General features: G+C 41.2%; 1 protein-coding gene across 5 annotated transcripts in view; it reads left to right on the forward strand.

Moving 5' to 3' along the window:
- CLYBL (citramalyl-CoA lyase) overlaps positions 1–22880 on the forward strand; it is a 168354-nt gene that overhangs the window by 85171 nt on the left and 60303 nt on the right. For 4 of the 5 annotated variants that reach the window (XM_019283019.2, XM_019283020.2, XM_019283021.2 and 1 more), the window contains exons 1-2: positions 2244–2365; positions 2608–2797. In XM_019283019.2, the coding sequence (XP_019138564.2) occupies positions 2259–2365; positions 2608–2797 (297 nt within the window). In that variant the 5' untranslated portion in view covers positions 2244–2258. Of the gene's footprint in view, positions 1–2243; positions 2366–2607; positions 2798–22880 lie in introns of those variants that run through there. The other variant, XM_039561196.1, reaches the window with a different exon arrangement.

A 22880-nucleotide genomic window follows, 5' to 3' on the forward strand; every position in this document is an offset into this window, starting at 1 on the left:
ACTGCTCCTCCATCTAAACACACGTTCATAGACCTGAATGGTGCACCGGACTAATCTGGTCTGCAGGTAATGATGCTTTCACCTACACAACACTATACGCCATTGTGTGTGGTAGGCAGAGCAGGGCTGCCTTCATGGGGCTTGCAGCAGTGAGAGGGAAAACGGCTGGTCAAACAGCCCTTGGTTTGATGACAGCCCAGAAGAAATCCCGGGAAACATGTGACAGGAGATACATCTCATCTCAGCATGCTCTGAGATTATGGTGTTAGCCACGTCTATCAGGTTTCTGGCGGGTTGGAGGGTTGGTGAGAGGCAGTCATTAAGGGTGCTTCAGGGGCTGCTTGGCTCTAGGCTGGAGTTAACTATTAATAGGCTGAGCTCTTTGACTCCTTTGTGCCCTTGGGAACCACAAGGCTGAAGCCATCAGAGAAAGAGAATAGAAACTAATCACTTTTGTTCCCTCATATATGTTTAGGGAAGGACTGCAGACTTCTTTACTGACCTCTGTGTCACACTGAAAAAAGATCCTCCTCTTCCTATTTGAGATAAACCACTCTTCCACCTCGTCCTTGCTCTCCCAAAGTGTCCTACTGGAAGAAAATGAGATTAAGTGGATTTATCTAGCAGCCACTTGAGTTGCCACAAGTTCTGTTACCATCCCCACTTCAGCCTGAAGCAGGGAACATGCAGTAGTTTGTGAGAGAGACACAAGGAGAATAGTTTGGAGGGACTCAGCGGATCTCAGTTGCATGTCTCCAGGTGTTGATAGGACCTCCACCACCTGAGTCTTGAAGGTGTTGCTGTTATTAACAAGGCTAACACTGGCACTTATAATAAAATAATTTCTATTTACTGCCAAGCTGTCCCATTTCTTAAACTGAATTAAGCATTACCAGGCATGTTGCAAAGAAGAGTCTGGCAGTGGTTTTTGTAGGCTCTTAAAGTAGGTCCACACAGGATCTGCAGAGATGCAGCAGAGGAGATGATGGAATAGTTTTCCTTTTCGATTTACTTTACTGAGGTAAAATGCAATAAAAGTTTTCTTCATATTTTTAACCCAAGTCTTATATTCAGCTTTTAGGGTGCACACTCTAGGGGAAGAGAGGGATCTTCAACAGATTCAGCTTAGAAATGCAAGTATTACAGCAGTCTGTCAGTGACATACCACATTGGCTCTGATTTAGATTGACTGAACTCATTTCCAAGCATTTGAGAGCGTTAGTCATGTTTGCTTTGAAGAAAACCCACATGTGTGTGTAGCCATGTGTGATCCAAGTCTAGCAACTTGGGAAGCATTATTAAGAGGGGCATAGGAAAACGCATGGGTCCCTGATATGATGGCATAATGACGTGTTCAGCATGGTGCTGGGAAAGCTTTGCATTATTCAAAGTGCTGAGTAATATACATGATAATGCATAATGGTGTTATATGGTAGGATTATTTTGTGGTGTAAGTGCCTTCTGCTGAGTATGAAGGTAAATTGTATTATTTTGTCCTCATCTTTGATGTAGCAGAATAGACCTGGGAGGTACAGCATGAAGTGGGGAGGAACAGGAGCAGGCAAGGGGTTTTTTTTGGAAGGCCAAGAGACACAGTGGCTCTCTGTGTAACTTATTTCTCTGTGCTTGTAATTATGGAGCAAAGCAAGCTCCCCACAGCATTCAAGAGACGCCTCCTCTGGCAGTCCCACAGCCTCCAAGTACACTAACCGAGCTCCTGCCTGGAGCAGGTCAGCTGGGACCTCACCAGGAATGTCAGCATGTGGTGGAGACTGCCACAGACCTCACACCTACAGGCCACGGGGATGTTATCCACTTAAGCCATGTGGCACCAAAGGCTCACACCTGCACTGAAGTGTGGTGCACAAAGCATTTACAAATTTTAAAAGACACCACAGCCAAAAACCTGCTAATGATGCTGGTGGGGTTTTGAGCGCTGTCAATGGAAGTCTGTGCTGTGGATCTGAAGGTCTGAAGAGAGTAGTGGGGTTACACACTACATGGAGTTTTCATCCTGTTTTCTTCATTTCCCCCTCCATCCATCTTGCTTATTTAAAATTTGCATACAAATACATGTGTTGATATAATGCTAAGGTTGCAAAATGAGCTTCACAAACCTGTGTTTGTTTTAACCAACACCCCTGCTTCATTCACAGCATGACATCCAGCTCCTGGAGGAAACATGGCAGATAGCAGCCTCCTCCCCAAAGCAATCCTGATCCATTCCCAGCACAGTCTGCATCCTACAGAGGAGTGCTATGACAGGGAAAAAACCAACCACCACCCTGCTGTATTTCATACTTGCCGTAGCACCCAGAACGGGCAGTGTAATTAAGGCTGCATGGATAAACCTCAGCCCTGGCAGGTCATCAGTTACAATTGTTTAAGTTTGCAACTTCTATTGAACACAGTGGGTTTGGAGTTTTATATTGTAATTAACTGTAATACTGATATCTCCCCTAATTTGGCTCTTCCAAAGGGAAAAAAATACATAAATAGCCCAAAACTAGCCACTATCTAGGTATGAATGTTTTGCTTTTAAAATATAGTCGAGTATTAGTTACAGCGTTGTAGCCAATAGTCTAATTTCAACAATATCCTTTACAGGGTGGATTCTCCTCTGCCAGCTGGCGTTCCTAGGCTTAGTTATCGCCTTACATCATCACACAAGTATGTTCCCAGACGGGCTGTGCTGTATGTACCTGCAGATGATGAAAAGAAGATAAGAAAAATCCCATCACTAAATGTAGATTGTGCAGTGTTGGACTGTGAAGATGGTGTGGCTCTGAACAGAAAGGTAATTAAAAATTATCTGTGTGATATAATCAGCACTAAAGAGAACTTGTGGAAAAACACTGCCTTTGCCTTGGGGAAGTGACAACCAGAAAGACAAAGATAAGTCTTAAGATACAGAAAATAATGTCACAGTGATAGGCTTTGTGAAGGCGTTGGGAAAATCTGGTTACCCAGAATTCAAAGAGATCTGTGTGAGTAAGTGAGGGGGGAGTTTTGCAGGAAGACAGAACTGGGCATAAGCTGTCATCACAGAAGAGTGGGAGATACTGTTATTATTGCAATACATTTCTTGGGGAAGAGGAAGAAACAGAGTGTAAGAAGAGAAGTGGGAAAGGAAGCGTTAGTTCAGAATCACCAGGTGGGCGGTTTGTTGTTGAAACAAAAGCATCTTCAGATTGTGAGCAAAACAGTGTGAGCTTGGATTTGAGCCTTGGGGTGCTTGGAAAGACATACCTCTTGAAATTTTGGGGGAAAATGCTGTTAGGGGTGTTTCTCAAGGAAGGAGAAGTTAGATCATATCAGCGTTTGGAACAGAGATGGAGAGGAGAGTGGGAGATAGATGTAGATGTGTCAAGTACTTGTGCCAAGTTTTTGTTAACATTAAACTGTGAAAAAAGAGAGAATGATCTAGCAAGTTTCGCTTGCAAGATTTTTTTTTTTAATATATGAAAGTAACCATTTTATTATGTTCCACATCTTAGAACCATAGAATCATTTAGGTTGGAAAAGACCTTTAAGATCACTGAGTCCAACCTTAAATATAACTGCCAAGTCAGCCATCTTAAACAATGTATACAAGAAATTGGTGTAAATTTTTCCTAGTGAAAGCTATTTCTCAGCAGGAATATAAGTTTGTTGTCACATCATTTTCATATTTGTTTATTTTCCTAACTCTGTCTCAGTGCTTCAAACTACAGCAAGCAGTGTTTATGGTTTGAGTATAAATGTCTTGTCCAGAAAGTTAGGAAAACAGACTTGAAAATTTTCCCATGTCCTTTCAAAAATGCAGATCAAATTTTATTCTTTCCTTTTTTTTCTGAGTTAATGCTTTCCAGAAGGGTTCTCTTTGATAGTGCTCTCTTTAACTTTCAGCTCTTTACAGGTATGTTGGAAAGGAAAAACTTTACAGAGTTTGCATGTACCTATTTTAATTTGGAAAAGTGAAAATAGCACTGCTGGATGTTCCTGTGAGCTGCTGAAGATGATTGGAAAGCATTTCTCAGTTGCTAAAATTCTGTGTTGAAAGACTAAGATTATATCTCCTGTCATGGTGAATTAGTATTGTTTCATCATATTTCAGAGGCTGCTGCTGTGAGATTATACAAGATTGTAGTTGTGTAGTTGTGTACCAAACTGAAATATTTTTAGGTGCAGCTTAATTATATCAAATAATTTATAGCATAAGCATTTATTTGTAATAAACAATGACAGAAAAACAAAATTTTGTGATCAAGATGACAAAGTAGTAGTAATTTCTCAAGGGTGGTAAAATTCTACCTCTATTGAAGTGAAGTTGTGCCACTGGGTATAAGATTTCAAAGAAATTAGGGGGAAAATTGGTAATAGAAACTTGAGATGACAGATGAGCCCCTGCCTGAGCTTAAATGCAAACAGAAAGCAGACAGGAGGTAGAAGTGGGGATAAGCTACCAAGAAGCAACACAAAAGTGTGGTCCAGGCTTGTAAGAGCACAGTGAGGAAGTTCAGAGCTTGTCTGGAATCAACACTGGTGAGGGATGAGCAGGACAGCAAGAATGGCTGCTACAAGTGTATCAGCAGTGAAAATGAGAAGGAAAACCAGTCAAATGGATGCACTGCTCCATGACACTTCAGGCTTTACTGTCAGTCTGCTCAGTCTCAGGCCTAGAAGCAAAACTTGGGGGAGGGAGGGAGCAGCCACAGTAGAGGAGCATCGAATTAGGGTCTTTTAAAATAAGCTGGTCTATGGGACCAGATAGGACACACTGGAGGCCTCTCATGGAGTTGTCTTGTGTCATCATGAAGCTGCTGTCTGTCATCACTGAAAGGTCAAGGCTAGGGAATGTTCCTGAAGCCTGGAGAAAGGCACCTCTGCCAAAAAGGCCCTGGTGCTGTTGTACAACAAGCTGCACAGGGTCAGTGGTGTGTGCTTGCAGCAAAGGTGGCCAACCACCCCCAGAGCTGCGCTGGCACAGCTGCACCCAGCAGGTCAGGGAACAGGTCTTTCCCCTCCACTTGAATTTGACAGTCTCTTTCTGGAGTGCCCGTGCCAAGCTGTGGATCCCAGGACAAGAAAGGAGCCCAGAAGGGCCATCAGGCTGGTCATGGCACAGGAGGAGAGGCTGAGGAGCTGAGTTTGTTCAACCCGCAGATGAGATGACTGAGTTGGGTCTTGATGGAGACTTTGCTTCCTGAGGGCAGCTGAATGGTGCAGAGCCAGACTCTTCTCAGAGGAGCTCAGAAATGGGGCAAGGAAAAAACTGGGCACAGGTTGCATGAGGGGAGATGCTGACTGGAGACAAGGGAAAAATGTCTTGCCCATGCAGGTGGTCTGAAACTGGAAGAGATTGTCCCTTGGTGGTGTATCCTCCCTCCCTGAGGGTATTCAAGCCTTGGCTGGATGAAGCTGTGATCAGCCTGGTGTAGAACAGTAGTTAGTGCTGCTTTGAGGAGGCAGATGGATGAGGTGGTCTCCTGAGATCTCTTCCAACCTGAATTAGACTGTGTGATTGCATGATTTAGTAGAGAAGCCTAATTCAAAGTGATCAGAAGTTTGAATTTCATTTTTAGATCTGCCACAGATACTCAGGAAGATTTTGAGTCTTAGGTTCTATGAATGTGAAGCTGAAATTATTATTGCTCTTGCAGCTTTGTTTATTAATGTTTATGAGGTGTTTGGGGACTTTGTGTGAAAGATATGTCAAGAACATGCATTGAAGTACAGTGTTCAGTGGCCCATTGCAAATGGGTCATTTCAAATTGAGGGAGAAAAAAAGTCCTCTAGGAAACAGCAACACTGAGCCTGTCCTTTATTCATTATTCTTAAATAGTACTGATGAATTTGACTATTTATTGCTGTGTCTTCTATTACTTAAAATGCTACTTATGGACTTCCTTCAAACTGCTGCAGAAATGTTGAATTTGGGGAAAACCAGGACCTGACTGAAGGTTCGCAGTGCCTTAGGCAAAACTTACCTCTCTACAGATTTTCATTTGCATCAAGTCCAAGCAGCAAGTTTGAACCACATCTAATGGGTCTATTTTAACAAGCCACTGTGTGGTTTATATTAGGTTTAAGTTAAAATTTGGGGGATCAATAATCTGGAATGTCAGCAGCTCTATTTGGTTGCTCATTCAGAAGGAAACAAGGAGGATGAGCTTCTTATTACTGAAACTGCTAACATTTTCAAAACTTCATTTGGTTGCAGTAGCAGCTTTTGAAGCTGCAGGCATAAAATAAAAATATTTAACTATTTTCTATGCAATATTTTCTCTCAATAAAGTTTTGAAATATTTTCTCCCCTGTGCCTTACCCTCACGATTATGTTTTCTAATGGCTCACAGAGAGCACCAGAAGAGGGGAACCCACAGCCATACCATAATCTCCTTACCATTTCAGTGCCTGCATTTCTTACCTTCAAGAGTTACAGCCCTGGCCACAACTTCAGGTGTCATCTCCTTCTCCTTCTTTTCAATCTTATTTTCTAGCTGGTATTTTGACTGAATCAGAAAAACAGAAGAAACCTCACAGCATTCACAAGGAGACAATTTTTCAGGGAATTTTTTGAGGACAACCAGTGGGAAGAAATGGCTAAAAAGCAAAGTTATAGTGTGCTGAGTACTAACCCTGAAAGTAGGGTTAGACCTGATCCTGGTATGAGCAGCACAGGGGCTTTTGCGACACCTTTGGTACCAGACAGAGAGGTAGGAGGTCTTCAAAAATTCAGAATAGGAAAGGTGATAGGAAATATGCTGGTGTTGTGGAAGATTTCTTTTACAAAGGTAGCTTTAGTCTTGCTGAACATACCCTACAAGTCATGCTGTTCTCAAATCCTGGTTGGGGATCCACATGCTGTTTTTAGAGGTTCAAATGCATAGTGTCACATGATGTAGACTGTAAGCTGCCTCTCCAGGTTTCTGACTCTGTATGACATAGGGAATTTCTACAACAGAAATTTAAGTTTTGGTTGTGGGAAGAATTGAATAGTAGTAAAGGGAAGTTACCTTCACTGAGATACTATTCAGAGATGAAGATAGGATTTCTTCACCACTGATGTATATGTAAAGTTTCTCAAGTGTTGTTATACATTTTAAAGATATCACTCAGAATTACAGGCTTGGTGATATTTTAAAGTGAACAGTTCAAATAAAAATTCTAAAAATATAAAATTAGAAATAATACAGATTGCAGTGTTGATATGTCACAAATGTATCACACTCTTAGAGACAAAAATAGCCTATATCTATTTCAGCTCTTCACAGGAAAAGGTCTGAATATGCCTTCATTTTGATTGTAAGAAATAAAAAGGTTTTTAAAATGGCTGCATTGATATGCTTGTATGATTCATAAAAAGCCAGCAAGCTGAATTGCATCTTATGAAATTGAAAGATCTCTGTGTAGGAGCTGAGCTGTCTCAAGGGCTCTCAGCCAAGCCAGCAGTCCCTGCTATAGCTTTCCTCTCTAGAGCTGCATTACTCACTGTGCTTGTAGGTCAGGTGGACCTATTATCAGGTGGAAAAGTTTTCTCTTCCTGTTGGAGTAAGGAATATTTCCATGTCAGTGCGTTCATTTTCCAGGGGCATAGTGAGCTGAGATTTTGTAGTTTGTTCCCATGGGTTATGCAAGGTTACCACCCTTACAAGAGAGTTTTCTAGAACTGCATTTTTTCCAGCAGGTTCCTGTCTTGGTCATGCTGTTCTTCAGAGCATCCAGGAGGTGTTAGCTGCCAGGTCAGCCTAGCAAGAGAACAGTTGGGGTTGCTACTGTAGTGTTTATATATCTTTCTCAATCCTTGGCAAGAGTTTTGAAGGATTTTGATGCCTCCAAACCAATGCTATTCGTGGCTTTATCTTGTTTGTGGTCTGCAGGGTGGTTTTGAAGAACTGGGTTATACGGTATGCTCTGCAGCTCCCTTTAGTGTACCATCAGGCCAGGCAGGGCACAGTCCCTCCTGCCAAAGATGACCTTTGAAAATTCTCTCAGGCAAATTTTGAAAGTGCAAGGATTTGGCCTTTTCTTTCCATGGGGAACGCCAGTGTTATAATTAAGAATCAAAACAAAGCCCCGTGTTCCCTCTGCTCATGGTTTTTTTTGTATCAGAGGTGTAAAAGCAATCCCTTGGAGTGTACATATGGCTGAGAAACGTCTGTGCACTCCTCTAACATAAAACACTTGGAAATAGGAAATTTTATTGTTGTTCCTCAGGAACTATATAGACCTCATTCACCCAATAAAAAATTATTGATATTCAGGGCTGCACTGTAAAATTATGTCAGACTGATTAGAGTTTAAGCTCCTAAGCCCTATTTAATGTGAATCATCATTATATCTCTTTGTCTCTTTTAGAAAAAAAGTTGCCCTCTCCTCCAGCACTTGAGCAAGAGAAGCTGGGGAAGAGGAAGCCTCAGCTCTGTGCTTTCCCCTGTCCCTTCCTCAAGAGGGGAAGTGGTGGCTCCTGAACCTCTCCTGTTCTCCCCACTTTCCTCAGCAGTGAGGGGAAGTTTGGTTGTGTTAAGAGGAGGTATAGGGAAGGACCTATTTTGCTAATGTGCAGCATGTCCTCTTAGAATCATAGCATAAATGTGTTCCTACCTGATATCTTGGAGCCACTTAAAAGACCATTGTGCTGTATCATGGAAGAGGGAAAAATCAGTTCATTCTTTTGAATTGACTGTTTCAAAAAATAGTATTAAAGCCCAACCACTTTTCAAAGTGTTCCATTATGAATAACACATATGTAAGAGATAAGTCTGAGTTCATTACAGTTAAGAGCAGATCATCTGCAAACATGCTGATTTTATGGAGATTTCTCCCTGTGAGAATGCCTCCTCCATCTCTCTAGTGATCTGATCCTGGGGTCAGAACAAACAGCACGCCAGAGAGAGGGCATCCTTGCCTACCATTTTTCCCTTAATCTGAGACCTTCTGACCTTTTTATTCCTATCATTGATGAGAAGAGGCTCTTGCATATAAAACAACACTTCAACTAAATTCGGGGGTGGAGATAAATACATAAAATGGGTCAGCATGGTATACAAAAAAAAAAAATCAAGGCCTTATTTGTTGAGATGCATTTCCTTATTGATCTTATTGACGCATTTTTAGTATTAGTGGAAGAAAGCTCCAGTTGGTTTTCATAAATCTCTAGTTACTTCAATTAAAACCAACAGTTTTCCTGTATTATATGATGATAATTTCTTTTTTTTTTTTTTAATAAAGCCGTGTTGGTTAGGATTTATCAATGCTGCAGGTATTTCTCTAGGTTCATAGTGAAGCTGTTAGCTAGTACTTCATAGGCACAGTTGCATGAAACATTGATAACTAGGTTATTTTACCAGGTCTTTGCTTTATTTATAATAAATTAGTACTGTACCTAATTGTATTCCTCCTACAGGGAGAAGGCTTGCGGATAAAGTGTGTAGAGAATGATTAAATGTACACAGGCGCATAGTAGGGTGACTTCTCTTCAAAAGATGCACAAAATTAAAATGGGAATGCTGCTTTCCCCAGTGGCTTGCCATTATTAAAAGTCTGAGTAGCATGGGAAATTTCTTCTGTAGGAATTGGGGAGTCCAGAAGTCTCTCTGGTTTATTGTAGGGAAGCTGAACTGTACAGTGAAACTCTGCAAGGCCTTTTTGATCCTTGAAGAGTTCTGATGAATATACATTTTTATGAAAGTTGTAAAGTGTTTTCATTTCCTCATTAATCCCACCATGGTCCTGGAAGAACTGCCACTCCTGAGTACTGACTGTGACAATAAAAGTTTTTGTTCCTATTGTTTTACTCTACAAGCCAATCATCTTCCTTACATAAAGATTTGAGGATTCATAAGGAGATCGCAATATTCAGCAATTTTCTTCTTAATGAGCTCAGTAATGCATGTTTCTTTTCGAGCAGAACCTTTGAATTGCCAGTTATTTCTTTTCCACTGATTCAGATGTATCCAATTAAGTTTGACTTGGACATGTACTGACATAACTATTACTGCTGACAGAATGGTGGCTAGCAACTTATGGAAAATGTCTTGGCTCAATATTAACAGGGATTGAAGACAGGAATACATTAATAGACCTGGGAAAATATTTTAAAACATAAAGTTAATATTTGTAGGACTTGTAAGTCACAGTAGTTCAGTTCTTCATGTGTAGCTTACTGTCTGCAGGCACATCAGCACACCTCGGTACTGAAGGCTAACTGCAGGACTAGAATGTGTTGCTACACATTTCTGGACCAATTTTCAATATTTCATCTGTTCTTGTAGCAGGAAGGACCTGGCTCCTCCATGGAGCATCTAGCTCTTAGTTTGAAGGAAGATGTTGTTTCAAGTGTGCTACAGAAAATCAAGCTAATATTAAAAAGTTCAGTTCACATGGTAGCTGAGAAACAATCTGTAGGATCAAATTTGGGCACTTTTTTTTGTATGCAAAGCCATGTGTTGTGTTGTGTTGCATTGCGTTGTGTTGTGTTTTGTTGTGTTTTGTTGTGTTGTGTTGTGTTGTGTTGTGTTGTCAGGGCTGCAATGGCACCAGGGGTGAAGAAAACATAAAGGTACTGCCCCTACTGCAGTCACAGCATTTAACACCATTTGCTCCAGGCCTCCTTTGCTTTTTTTTGTTGGCAGTGAGCAGGCGTTGGAATGTGTTTGTGTATCCAGGTTTCTATTGCAATTAATCTTAAAACCTAGTCTTGAACCTAAGATTCCATTGTGCTCCTAACCAGTAGTCCACCCTGCTTATCCTTCCTCATTGCAAGGCCCATGCTTCCAAAACAGAGCGGCAAGTGAAGACTGAGGAAATCCACAGACCCCATTAACAAAGACATGGACCAGAAAGTGGTAGGACACATAGAGAATACAGCCCTTGCCCTCTTTGGTAACCTTGTCTACAAGGTATCTCTTTGGTCACAGTGGTATAGTGGTCCTGTGATCTGATTTGGACAAGATAGGTAGAGGAGGAAAGGTGGAAATGCATGGTACTTTTCCCAATGCATTGGTGCCATCAAAGCTGGACCTGTCCCACTGAGGAGGAGAAAGAAACTCAGAGATACTCAGAAGATTATGGGAAAATCTGTGGTTTATTTTACCAAACTGTTTGAACACTACCTGTTCACTTGGGGTTTTGTAGTGTTATTAGGTAGCAAAACAAGGAAATGTGGTGAGATGCTGGGCAAGAGAAAAGAATTTTTGATGTCAGGTGGAGAAACAGCATAACCATATACATTGCAGATGAAGGTGAAGATGAAGTTGCAGATGAAGGTGAGGACGTGTGTGGTCACAGTTAGGCTTGGGAAGCTTGGCAGGTGTCAGCTGAATGTATGATATTTAACATCTATATCTTTTTCTAGAAACCAGATAAAAGGATCCTAGCACTCAGTGGTGGTAACTAAACCACCAGTACCTGTGCAAAAGCCTCATTTCCTTCCATTGTATGACCAGGAGTCCACAATGCTGATGGTGCTGTGGATTCTGCTGTCCTTATTCAAATAGCATTTCACAATGAATTAAGGACATTTGTGTCTAAATTAGTAACTCAGAATTAAGCCCTTAGGGAGTTTGAGTTTCTTCCCCCTATACACCACCATATATTGAATTGAAGGCATGTGAACTGTGCTAGTTGCAAAATAAGTGTAGAACTGTCTAAAACCAGCCTTTTATTTCCACCATGAACTAAACCCATGCCATGACATCCCTTTAACTTAGAGTGGAGCAATTTATCTCTGTTCAACAGAAGACAAAACACATGGATTATGATTTCTTAAAGCCCTGGTTTTTACATATTCTGTGAATTACTTTCTTCTCCGAATTGTGAAAGACTGTATATTAAGCTGTGCTTTATACACCAAAAGAATACTCTTTCATGGAACAAGCTGATACCCAAAATCTCTGGCTTACTGATCATGGAGGGCATCCAGATCCATGAATCTAATGTGCAGTCCCATACAGGATAGGACACAATATGCAAGTCTTGGGATTTTTCTAGTCCCTGTCATAAAAGCTATGATAAACAGGGGTGGAACACTAGAAACTACATGCATTTGCTTATTCCCATCTAAACCTGTCCAGCTCTCCTGGCTACATAGTATGCAGTAGGCTCCAGAGGCATGACAGCTAATAATGCATCCCTAGGTTACACATTGCCATACCCAGAGTCTGGGCTTCCAAGCAAGAAATTCTTTTTCAAAGAAATGAAAAACTTGCCAAATTTATTCTTCATTATGGGCAAGTCAAAACATCCAGCTGCATTTGAAAGTTGCTATTTTGGCAGCGGTTTTTGTATCTGTATGGAGCATGTGCAGTTGTTAGCACATCTAAATGTACTGTCCAAAGTATATTGAGCAACTCTCCAAAAACAACTGCACACATCTGCAAATCCAGCCTGCTATAGATTTGGATGTTAATGTCAGCTACTTTGCTGAGGTTGTTCATCTTTCTGTTTGGCTATAATATCACAGTGTGAACTGCCTTTTTGTCTATCAATAAGGGAAGTGATAAGCTGATGGTGGAGTCTGATCAGCACTTTGCATCTTTTTGAAAGTATAAATGAAATTCTGGTGTTTTCTGAGTTTGACTAACAATTTCTATCTTTAAGGCAGCTTGGTTGCTCTGAGATTGCTGCTTTAACTCCTGCATAACATAATGCTGCCTACTGTGGATCGCTGTAATGGCTCTTTTGGTATCCTTCTTTCACTGCAGTGCAGTAGGGCTACCCTCTCCAGAACAATGTACTTACCAGTTATTTCAAGATTGGGAGAAAATAATTTTAAATACTTTTCTTTATTTTGATCACTGAGCTCCAGAAGACCATAAATCCTTGTGTTGTTCCTCATTTGGGAGAAAATGGTTATAAAGATCCTGGCTGTTCATTTTAGGATGATTATAAACCATGGCTTGCTTATTCTTTCCTCCTTACTTGTTACTTGTTAGCCCCTTAGTGGATTGCCTCAAAATAGCTGCTCCTATGCCAGACTCAAGATAACTTTATCTTCTAAGGTTTCACAATACAATTGTGCATTAAAAGGGGATATGTTGAACAAATTGGTATTTTCTTCCAGCTTTGTCAAGTTATTTGGTTACATTTTAAGCTTTGATTTCTCACAGACCCAATCTTCCACTCATTAACCAATTATTTTTAAATGGAATATTTACAGATCATAATTTAGTATGCATTTTCTTGAGAAAAAGGGCAAATTAATACATGTAAACATGGATGAATCTATTTAAATATGCTGTCCACAAAATCTTTACAATATGTAAACAACATTTGTTATGCCTTGGAGATAACATATGATTGGACTCACGAGACCCTGTTTATCCTACCAAACAGTTTCTTTTATAACTTCAAAGGGAATTTTATATATTTATGGCAATAGCAGGGTGTTAAGTGCAGCTAGACAGAAATTATACCTCAGCTATTTAGTTAATGCCAATAGGGATTAAATTAGATTTTATAGCTGTTAGTAGAAGTCTGTTTTGTAGCTAACAAGTGGGATTTTTAAATCCTGGAAAGCATAATCCTATTATAAAACTGGCAGCTGAATTAACATTATCTAGGAAGCAAGTCTTCACGGATTAACATTTTTTGACATTAACAAAGAAAAACTAATGCTACAGGGATATTAGATGCTTTTCCCAAAAGTAGGGGAAAAAAGAAAGTGAATATAGGACAAGATAAATGGCACAAATAGTGCAGGAAGGAAAAATGGAGTGAAATATTCATGAGGTGAAATCTGGGAGTGGTCATGTTCTGCCTCAAATACAAAGGAAATACACTGAGTAGGAAGAGATAACACAATTGATAATTCATATATTATCCCACACATTGACTTATACATGCCTTGTGACTAATTCCCAGTTACCCAAATGAGCATGGGATAGCCACCGAGGCCTTCTCCTGTCCTGAGGGGCTGTCTCTGCATTCCAGCTGTAGGAGCCAAAGACTGGCAGCAGTGCTCAAGAAGCACTCATCCCTTTACTGAAAGGCCCATCCACAGAGACCCTGATTAAGGTCTCCTTACGTCCTTTGAAGAGCAGTTCTGGGACAGTTGCCACAGGCAGTGGTACAGGGGATGAGCGGGACACTGAACTTGCTTGTCCTGCAATACCTTATTCTAAGCATCGATAGACTGATTAGCTGTAAGGGTATATACCATGTCATATTTCAATTAAAAAATCTTTGTCCACACCACAGTTGCAGAACAAAACTTTTATTACTTAAACTTGTGAAGTATACATCTCCTGTAAATTATTTTTAAAGCTCTGTGGTTAGAATCTGAGGCTTTACTTCATCAAAGTTGCAGCATTGAAATAATGAAATTAGTACTTTTCTGTGTGGAGAGTTAAGAAGAATCCACTTAATAAACTTACCAGTCACAATAACATGACAAACAATTTCTTCTAGATTTTGCAACATAGTATTCAGTGGTTTTGATCCAGTACAGATTTTATGATAACTTCTTTTGGTTTCCATCTTGTCTCATAAATTTCTTCCTACTTATCAAATAGAGAATTTCAATAATTACAAATGAGAGCATGAAATATCTAAGTTGCCAAACTATCTATCCTCCTCTGAAGTCAGTGCCATGAGGAAGAACCTTGGAACCGTTTTTTCAGTGGGAAAACTCAGATCATTTGGCATCAACAAGACCAAGATTTATACTCTGTTGTGTGCATTTTGCACCAAAGATAGTGAACCCTAATAGGAATGGGAAATAGTTGTTTGCCCTCTGTTGTGGCTCTTTTTCAAAAATCTGTCCTCCAAATGTGTTTTTTATTATTATTTCCATATGCAACAGTCTGTAAGCCTGGTGCTTTAAAGCACACACGTATCTTTTAGCCATTGCCACAGCCCTCTGAGGTGCTGAGAATGTTCAGAGAAATAGGAGTAGAATGTACCTGTGATTTCTCACATCAGGAAGGACATGAACTTGATGTCTTCCAGAAGCACATGGTCCTTGATAAAGGATCTATCTTTCCTTCCCCCTTAAGTAATGAGCAATGCTATGGCATTTTGTTTCCAGGTTTGCTGAGTTGGAAGGTATACAGATTTGGCCTGTAAGACAGGTTGTTTTTAAAATGTTTGTCTATCTCCTCAGCTGGTGTCAATAGGCTTAGCTCTTCATTTTTCACACGGAAGCAGCTGTCAGATGAGAAATAAAGAAAGATTATGTGGAATGAGACTGTTACATGACCAGAGAGCTGCAACCACATCACCTGACTGGATACTCATCATCTGCCTTCAGTCTCTGGAAGAGAGAGATGGAGATGCTAGGGGGAAATGGGCTTACTGAGCAGAAGACCCTTCCTCCACATGATCTTATGCCTGCTGTGACTGGCTGCTGCCTGACTGTGAAAGAGGTCATCGAATGGGGAGGGAGGGATGAAGGATGTTTGGCTCTGCCACCCAACACTCTTGTATCTGAGCATGTGTTTTTCTGGAGTAGAGGCTTTGTAGAAGCTCTTTAACGGCCAACATGTGAAAAACAGCAGCAGCATCGCCTGAGCATTGCCAGCCAGAGCACCTGACCTCAGAATCTGGCTTCATGTTGTCAAATTTGCTTATCATCCATGAGGTACAGTGGAAGTGCTGAGGAGAAAAAGAAATGTCCAGAAATGTGAAGGTGGGTTGTGGTTTTCAGTGCTTGAGGCTATTACAAGCAGCCCTGCACACATATGCTCTATTTTGTAGCTGGAGGTGATTCATGCGCTGAGAAACCTCTGAGTAGTGCTTGATATGAATTGACAGAAACTAGCAGAAAGAGCAACTGGCTTCTAGCCTCTGACAGCAATTCCCATTCCTGGTCATCAGACATCACCTCTTCCTACATCCTCCTCTTCATTGAGGTGCAGTGCTACATAACAGAACATTGCATGGCTCATGCCTTCATGGGGATGATGTTTCCTGCAGGAAGAGCAGAAGCTCTTTGTCATAAGCAAGGGCTCTCTGAGACCTCCCCTTTTTTTTTTTCAGTGGAATCTCTGGGATTTCATAGTGCTACTAGCAGTGAACAGAGCCACAAGTCTCACCTTTCAAAGCCATATATTCTTGGCAAGCCAACTAAGGTAAAAAAATATAATAATAATAATAATCATAATAATTTACGTTGTGCATATTTAATGGGTAGCGGCAGGAAGCCCAGATAATGGCAGAGGCAACATCTGTAAGCTGGTTGTGTCCCCTGGAGCTGGAGCTAAGGAGGCTCTTTTCCAATGTGGTCCAGAAGTTGGTAAGTGGAAGACAGAGTGTGAGGAAATGCTAATGAAGCAAATGAGGTGCTGCTGAGGAGCAGTGGAACAAAGCAGCAGCCTCTCAGCTCAATGAAGTCTTGCCTGGGATTTCACATGGGCTTCCTATAGGCCCTTTTTTTACTCTCACTCTTCAAGAAAAGAGAGCTTGTACTACCTTTTAAATGGGCAAGTTACACACAGGAAGTTCCCACCTTGTCAGCCAGACAAGTGGCTTTCTTACACCCTGAACTCCACAAGTGCTTAGTAAACTTTGTATGTGTAGTAAATCTCCCATGGCTATCAAACCCAATTCCTTGAGTCAAGCAGAGCATTTATAGAATTGTGGCTTTTTTGTGTTTTACTGGTGAATGTATCTGGCAGGGGAAACTAGAACTTCCATTTGGGATCATTTGTCACATTAGCACATTTCCCTTGAAGTTGCTTTATGCAGCAGTGTCAAAAGCTTTCTCACATCTTGACTGCCCTCCACAGTCTCTCAACACCTCTCCTGAAGTAAGTGGCCAAAGCTGGAGATTGTATTTCAGGAGCTGCTTCACCAGTGCTGAGTAATTATCATGAAATCATGACTGAAGCTTGTTCTGTCCTGTCTTCTTCTTTACCCAGCTAGAATCAATAGATATAGTGAACAATAGACTTTGTTCTTACTTCATCATACAGCTGCACAGTTTCAGGTATTTTGAAGCATCCTTAGCACTGGAACATGATATAGTTACCTTGAGTTGACTTTAGACACATGCATTCAAGAGTGCTATTCCCAGCCACACTGGTAATCCCTGAATGCGCTCTTAAGTGCTTGAAAATCTGCTTTTGTGCCTACTCAACAATGTTTCTGTCCTCTTCTGGTAGCTTGTTATCTCTTTCATGCCAAGGTTATCAGATATGTATCTTCTGTCTGAGGCCCTTAAGCAATCGAAATTTGCCTAGCAGACTCTGACAAGAGACACATGCAAAGCACATAAGCCATGGCCTTTTTATTTAAAAATGGCTAGGATAGGAAAGAGGAAATAATGGTCATGTCCATGATGGCATGGGTAAAAGGCTTACTGAAAGCTGATGGATCAGGGTCAGAGGGGAAGCCAGAACATGGGAATGTCTTGATGGTGACTGATCAAGGAGAGACTGTGGACAAATATTTCTTTAAACAACTGAAGGAAGTATTTCAAACTCTTTCTGACTCTCATGGAGAACTTCAACCATGCTGGAATCTACTGAGAGTAGCACGTGATGGGTCACAAGAAATCCAGATTTCTGGAATGCAAGGAAGACAAATTTTTGGTGCAAATGCTGAGCAACTAACTAGGGGAGATGCTTTGCTGGAATCCTGAATGAAAATGAACTGTCAGTCAATAGCAGTTTTGACTGCAGGAGCTGTCAGATGTTGGAGTTTATGATCCTGAAGGCAGCGAGGAAGGCAAGGACACAAGACTTCATCTGGTAGACAGAACTAATGCCACATTAAGCTTTCCTTGAAGGCAAGGGAGCTCATAAGGGCTAGTCAGACTTCAGTGACAATCTGCACAAAATGAAAAAAAATCATCTGAAGGGTGGAAGAACAGGCAGACATGGCAGAAGGCCAGCTTGCTGAACAGGGAACTCTTGATTTAACTCAAACACAAAAAGGAAGCATACAGGAAATGAATGCAGGAATGGGCTACCAAGGAGGAATAGAGAAATATTACCTGGGCATGTAAGCACAGAATGAAGAAGGTCAAAGGCCGGCTGGAATCAACCACCACAGCCTGCCTGAAGAGAGATGCTGACTGGAGACAAAGGGAATAAAGTCTTTCCCGTGCAGCTGGTCAGACACTGGAAGAGGTTGTCCAGAGCACTGGTCTGTCCTTGCTCCATGGGGGTATCCTAGCCCTGGCTGGGTGAGGGCGTTATGAGCCTGGTATACAGTGGTAGTTTACCCTGCTTTGAGGAGGCAGATGGATGAGGTAGTCTCCTGAGGTCCCTTTCCTTCCTCAATTAGACGTGTGATTGCATGATTTTCCTAGTGGTTAGAAAATTTGTTCAGGAAGCCCAGGAGCACAGGCCTATTTGTCCTTATCTGGAGTGACGACAGCAGCACCCTGCTTGCTAAATAAAACTCTGGTCCATCTGTATGTACACACCCATGTGGTAGAGACATCCTCCACCTTGCTTTAAATAAGCAGATATTAACTGGGCCACAGACCAAATCTAGGCCTGAAGCTGACTTTCTAGCTCAGTGATCAGGACATGAACCTAAGAGAACACAGACCTGGATTTATATCTGTGCTCCAGGGACAGCTTGTACATTTTGGTCTATGGCTTTTTTTTTTCAAGCATCACAGTGTATGTGTCCCTGTGTGGTTCTATTCCTAGTTTACTAACATAATCAAGAAATCAGATCCTCAACAGACATGAAACTGCTACCGTTGCTATACTACCTGGGAAATTTTCATTTACACATGTTTCTAATAGCCTGCCAGCTCCATGAGCAGCTCTTCCTGTTTAAAGACCTTCAAACAATTCATACAGCTTTTACCACTTTTCTAGTTGTAACTGGAAAATTATATCGTTTACTTAAACTGCCAACAGCTAATTTTTCCCTCCCTCTGTACTCTTCCCTCACCTGTTGCAGTGCGATAAACAATTCAAGCCAATTCCTCCCTTTGTTGGAAGTGCCTGGAGACAGACTGCAAGGATTAGAAAAATTAAAAAGCAGTGTGCTGGAAGCTGCTGAATCCAGCAGCCGGTTAGTACCAGCGCCATCATCAGTGAGGCTGAGCAAGTGTTCCCAATGTGTATGCATGCACATATTTACATATATGTGTGTATATGCATTTGTATATGTACTTTCTGACCATGTTAAATAAACTGAGTGGCTAGTTATTCAGTTTAGCACAGTCAGAAAGTAACATCTTGACCAGTGCTCACCTGAGGCAAGTCCTGCTCCCAGTGCTGCACATGCTCCCTCTGTAGAGTAACATGCATTGGCGCACAATGTCTGTATAATATATATTGCTGTATACACATAATATAGACATATCTGGCCGTAGACAATCAGTATATCCTGTATCTGGCCCCAGACCCCTCAGATCTCCTCAGTTTTTGTCACCTGGACCTAGGGAGCATGGAAGTTCATGGCCCCACTGCCTTTGCTGTAGACAGACTTGTTTTAATTAAACACACTGGAGGACGCCTGTAGCTGGCCTCAGATCCCGTTAACAGTTCAACTTACCTTACCATTAGCCTGAGAATTACCACCTCTTACTGTCCATAGCCATATATATTGTTAGTAAATTAAAGGCAAGATTTTTCAAAGTCAGAGATTAAAGGCAAGAAGCTTGCTGTCACCTTTTTTTTCAACAGAAGTCGGGTGTTACGCTGTTATTCCAAATTCTGTTCATCTACAGATGTAGCTATGAAATGAACAGCTGCAAGTATGGCATGCTTGAGCATCTTGTAGAATTAAGATGGAGACTCCACTGATATATGTTTTATTTGCAAGTAAAAATTCAAAGCACTGTATCACTCAGCTGGGCTGACCCACATGTGAGGGTCTGTATGCGCAGCATGTTTTACTGATCCCTTTGTAGAAGGTGATGGAGGAGGAGGAGTAGTTCAACTGGGTTAAGCACAGTAGATGGTTTAGATAGGAGCTTCTGGCTACCCTGCTGCTCTTGCAGTTGATTAGCTGTTTTCAGTAATTATGCATTTCCATCAGGGGTGCAATGGTTATCACCTCTGGTAATGAGATTACTCCCATTTCATACAAGTGTAATGTTCTGCTGGTTCCCTTTTGGCACTTTACACGTTTGCTTGACTCGTGCTTTCAACGCTTGCCGAGGTTGCACACCATCGTCTCTCCTATGGACTCATCGAACCATGCAAATGGGTTCCCCAGCATTTGTCAGTCTTGTGGAAGCAACCTATAGGCCTGCCAAGGTAGCCTCACAGCACGTTCAGTAAAGAGCTTGCTTTGCAGTAACCACAGTGAACTAGTTCCAGGTTTTATTTGTTGTCACTTTTTTCCCAAGTGGCTGCACCAGGCTGTCACTGAATGGGAATTACATGTTTTTTACTTATGGGAAAGCATCTCTGTAACCCATGACATAGCATCCCAAAGCATGGGTTTGCACTCCATTTACCACAGTAGGAAAGGCACCATCTTTTCACCACAATATTGAAAAACTTGCAGTCTTTGCTTGGATTCCCTAAATACAGAGTACTCATTCCCCAAAGCACTGTTAAAAATCATTATTGCCAATTATAGAACAAGCCAGAGAAGTGGATGCTGATGTTACATCTGACTTAGACAAATGATTTGTCCATTCTTCTGGTGGAAATTTCCCTGGAAATTTTTTAAATGGGAAGAAAGAGAGATACCTCAGAAAAGGACAAGTCATTGAAGAAGGTACAAAATTGTAATGCACGCTTCTGGAGCTTAACAAAGAGGAAGGAGTACTCAGTGAAACATTATACTGCACGGAGCTGCAGATTCCAGGCATTCCTTTTGATGGAGCCTCTGAAGGAAGTATAGAGGCTGTGTATCCCTTTTGAGGCAGCTTTACAGGTCACAGATCTGGCCTAAACAAAAGTATTTTTTTCTAAACTACTCCTTTCATTTTCCTCCTCCTCATGTCAGGACTCCAGCTGAGTTTTGTAAGCAGTCCAAGGGCCATCCTGGCAGCATCTACCTCCCTGCCTCTGGGGACTGATTCCAGGTCATAGATCAGAGGGAAGGTATACTTCATAGAGTGCCTTGGCACAAGTGCACCTCCTTTCATAGGTTTTTTTTTTTTTTTTTTCCTCCAGAGTGTGGCATGAAAAGGGCAACACTGTAGGCTACCAATCAACCACCTCCTTAAAATAAACCCCATCATCACAGTATCTTTCATGTAGACATCCCAGGGAGTAAGCTGCATGGTGCAAAGAAGGGCATCTGGTTTTCACCCTGTTCTGGAAATCGAGTGAGTATATAAATGTGGGTTTTGCCAAGAAATATATATGCAAGGGCTTGAGCGGCAGCCTTGGAGGGTGGAGACATCCTTGCCTCTCCATGTGGTTCCAGAAGCCATGTGACAAGTTCCTTTAATGCTTTTTGCCATTAAAATTGATCCAAGATCCCAAAAGATAAGCTATGAAATTCCTCTTCTGTGTGAAGCAGCCAGATTTCCAAAAAGAAAGAATTCCGTCAAGAGACCAGAAAAAAATGCTACCTCTGCAGAAAACCTCTCCCTATCACTTCCAAAAAAGGTCTTCATCCTGAAGGTGCTGCTAAAACCAAGAGCTTCCAAGTAATGGCATTTAGGGAAAAAGACATTAAAGGTACCTTCTTTAAGAATGGGAGGACCTGAGACTCCCACACCAAGAGGAGGCACAAAGGAGCTGTCAGACGAAGCCTGCCGCTCAAGGAAAGAGTCTCCTCCCTTCCTTCTTTTCCATGTATCGTTTCTTGCCCATGGCCCTTGTTTTTAACATGCTAAAATGAAAAAGGGTGGTGCAGTTGCTTTCTCTGGGCTCTAGAGAGTCAGGCTTTTGAAGGCCAGGCACCAGCTGTGAAGTTAAATTGATAAGATCTACATTTCAACAGAATAAGACATGTAATTCACCCTTGAAAAGTCAGAAGCCTTATTTCTGAGAAACTACTATTTAAGAGAAGATTTGACTATGCTCTTTAGTTCAATCTAATCTACTCAGTCTAATTATATGTTCATTTCTTCTCTAGCTGAGCATAACAGTAATATTAAAAAATCGTATAAAATTTGAGGTTTTTTTCAGCATTGCATGAGGTCACTAAACTAGGGTCATGTAAGTGCTGTGAAGACAACACCAGTTTTTCATTGAGAGGGTTTGATAAGGGACTTGTATTGTTGCAGAGACAATCACACTTGGAAAATCTCACTATTGAACTTGTTAGTTCTTGTAAAGGAGTAGCTGCTATAATAAGGAAAAAATCACATCTAATTTCATGAAAAAGTGTCAAGTGGAGAGAATATGTTTTAATAGCAGTTGTATTATTAACTCTTTGAGATTCCAGTGTATTTCAGTGATCTCTAACACAGCTGTACAGTAAAAGTGCCAGTGCTGGCACAAGCAGCATCTGAGAAAGGTCCCCATTGTGCCAAGACTGTGACATTGCGTTCTGCTGGAGATCTCTTTGGCTTCGTTTCATGCATACCTAGCAGATTTAGCAGATTGTGAAAATGAATGTTTTCCATTCTCATGGCTGATTTTTGCATGCATCTGTTCACTCATCTAAACCTTAGTTACATGCTGCTATGAGAATGAAAGGGTATAATTTTTTCCTTGGAAATTGGGATTGTTTCATGCACCACAATTTCTGCTTAAGGATCCTGCACAGAAATTGTGAAACACTTGTCTCACTAATGTCTTAGAAAAAAGTACAGCTACAGGGATGCATTTCTCTCTCCTTCTGTATGCATATCTGGGCTTCATGTAGTAGGAATTACATGCATAAATCAAGAGAAAAGTACTCCCCCTAGAATGGAAAATACCTGTTGGCAGGTACCAAAATATAAATATTTAAACATGGCACTTGCGTATAACATTAATAAACCCACACTGATTATGTCGCAAATTCTGTATTGTAATTCACGATTCTTACTTCATATACCAGGTTGCAAGTTATTGTGAGTGCTCAGAGTTTGCCAA

Source organism: Corvus cornix, chromosome 1 (genome assembly GCF_000738735.6).
Source record: "Corvus cornix cornix isolate S_Up_H32 chromosome 1, ASM73873v5, whole genome shotgun sequence".
Lineage (NCBI taxonomy): Eukaryota > Metazoa > Chordata > Aves > Passeriformes > Corvidae > Corvus > Corvus cornix.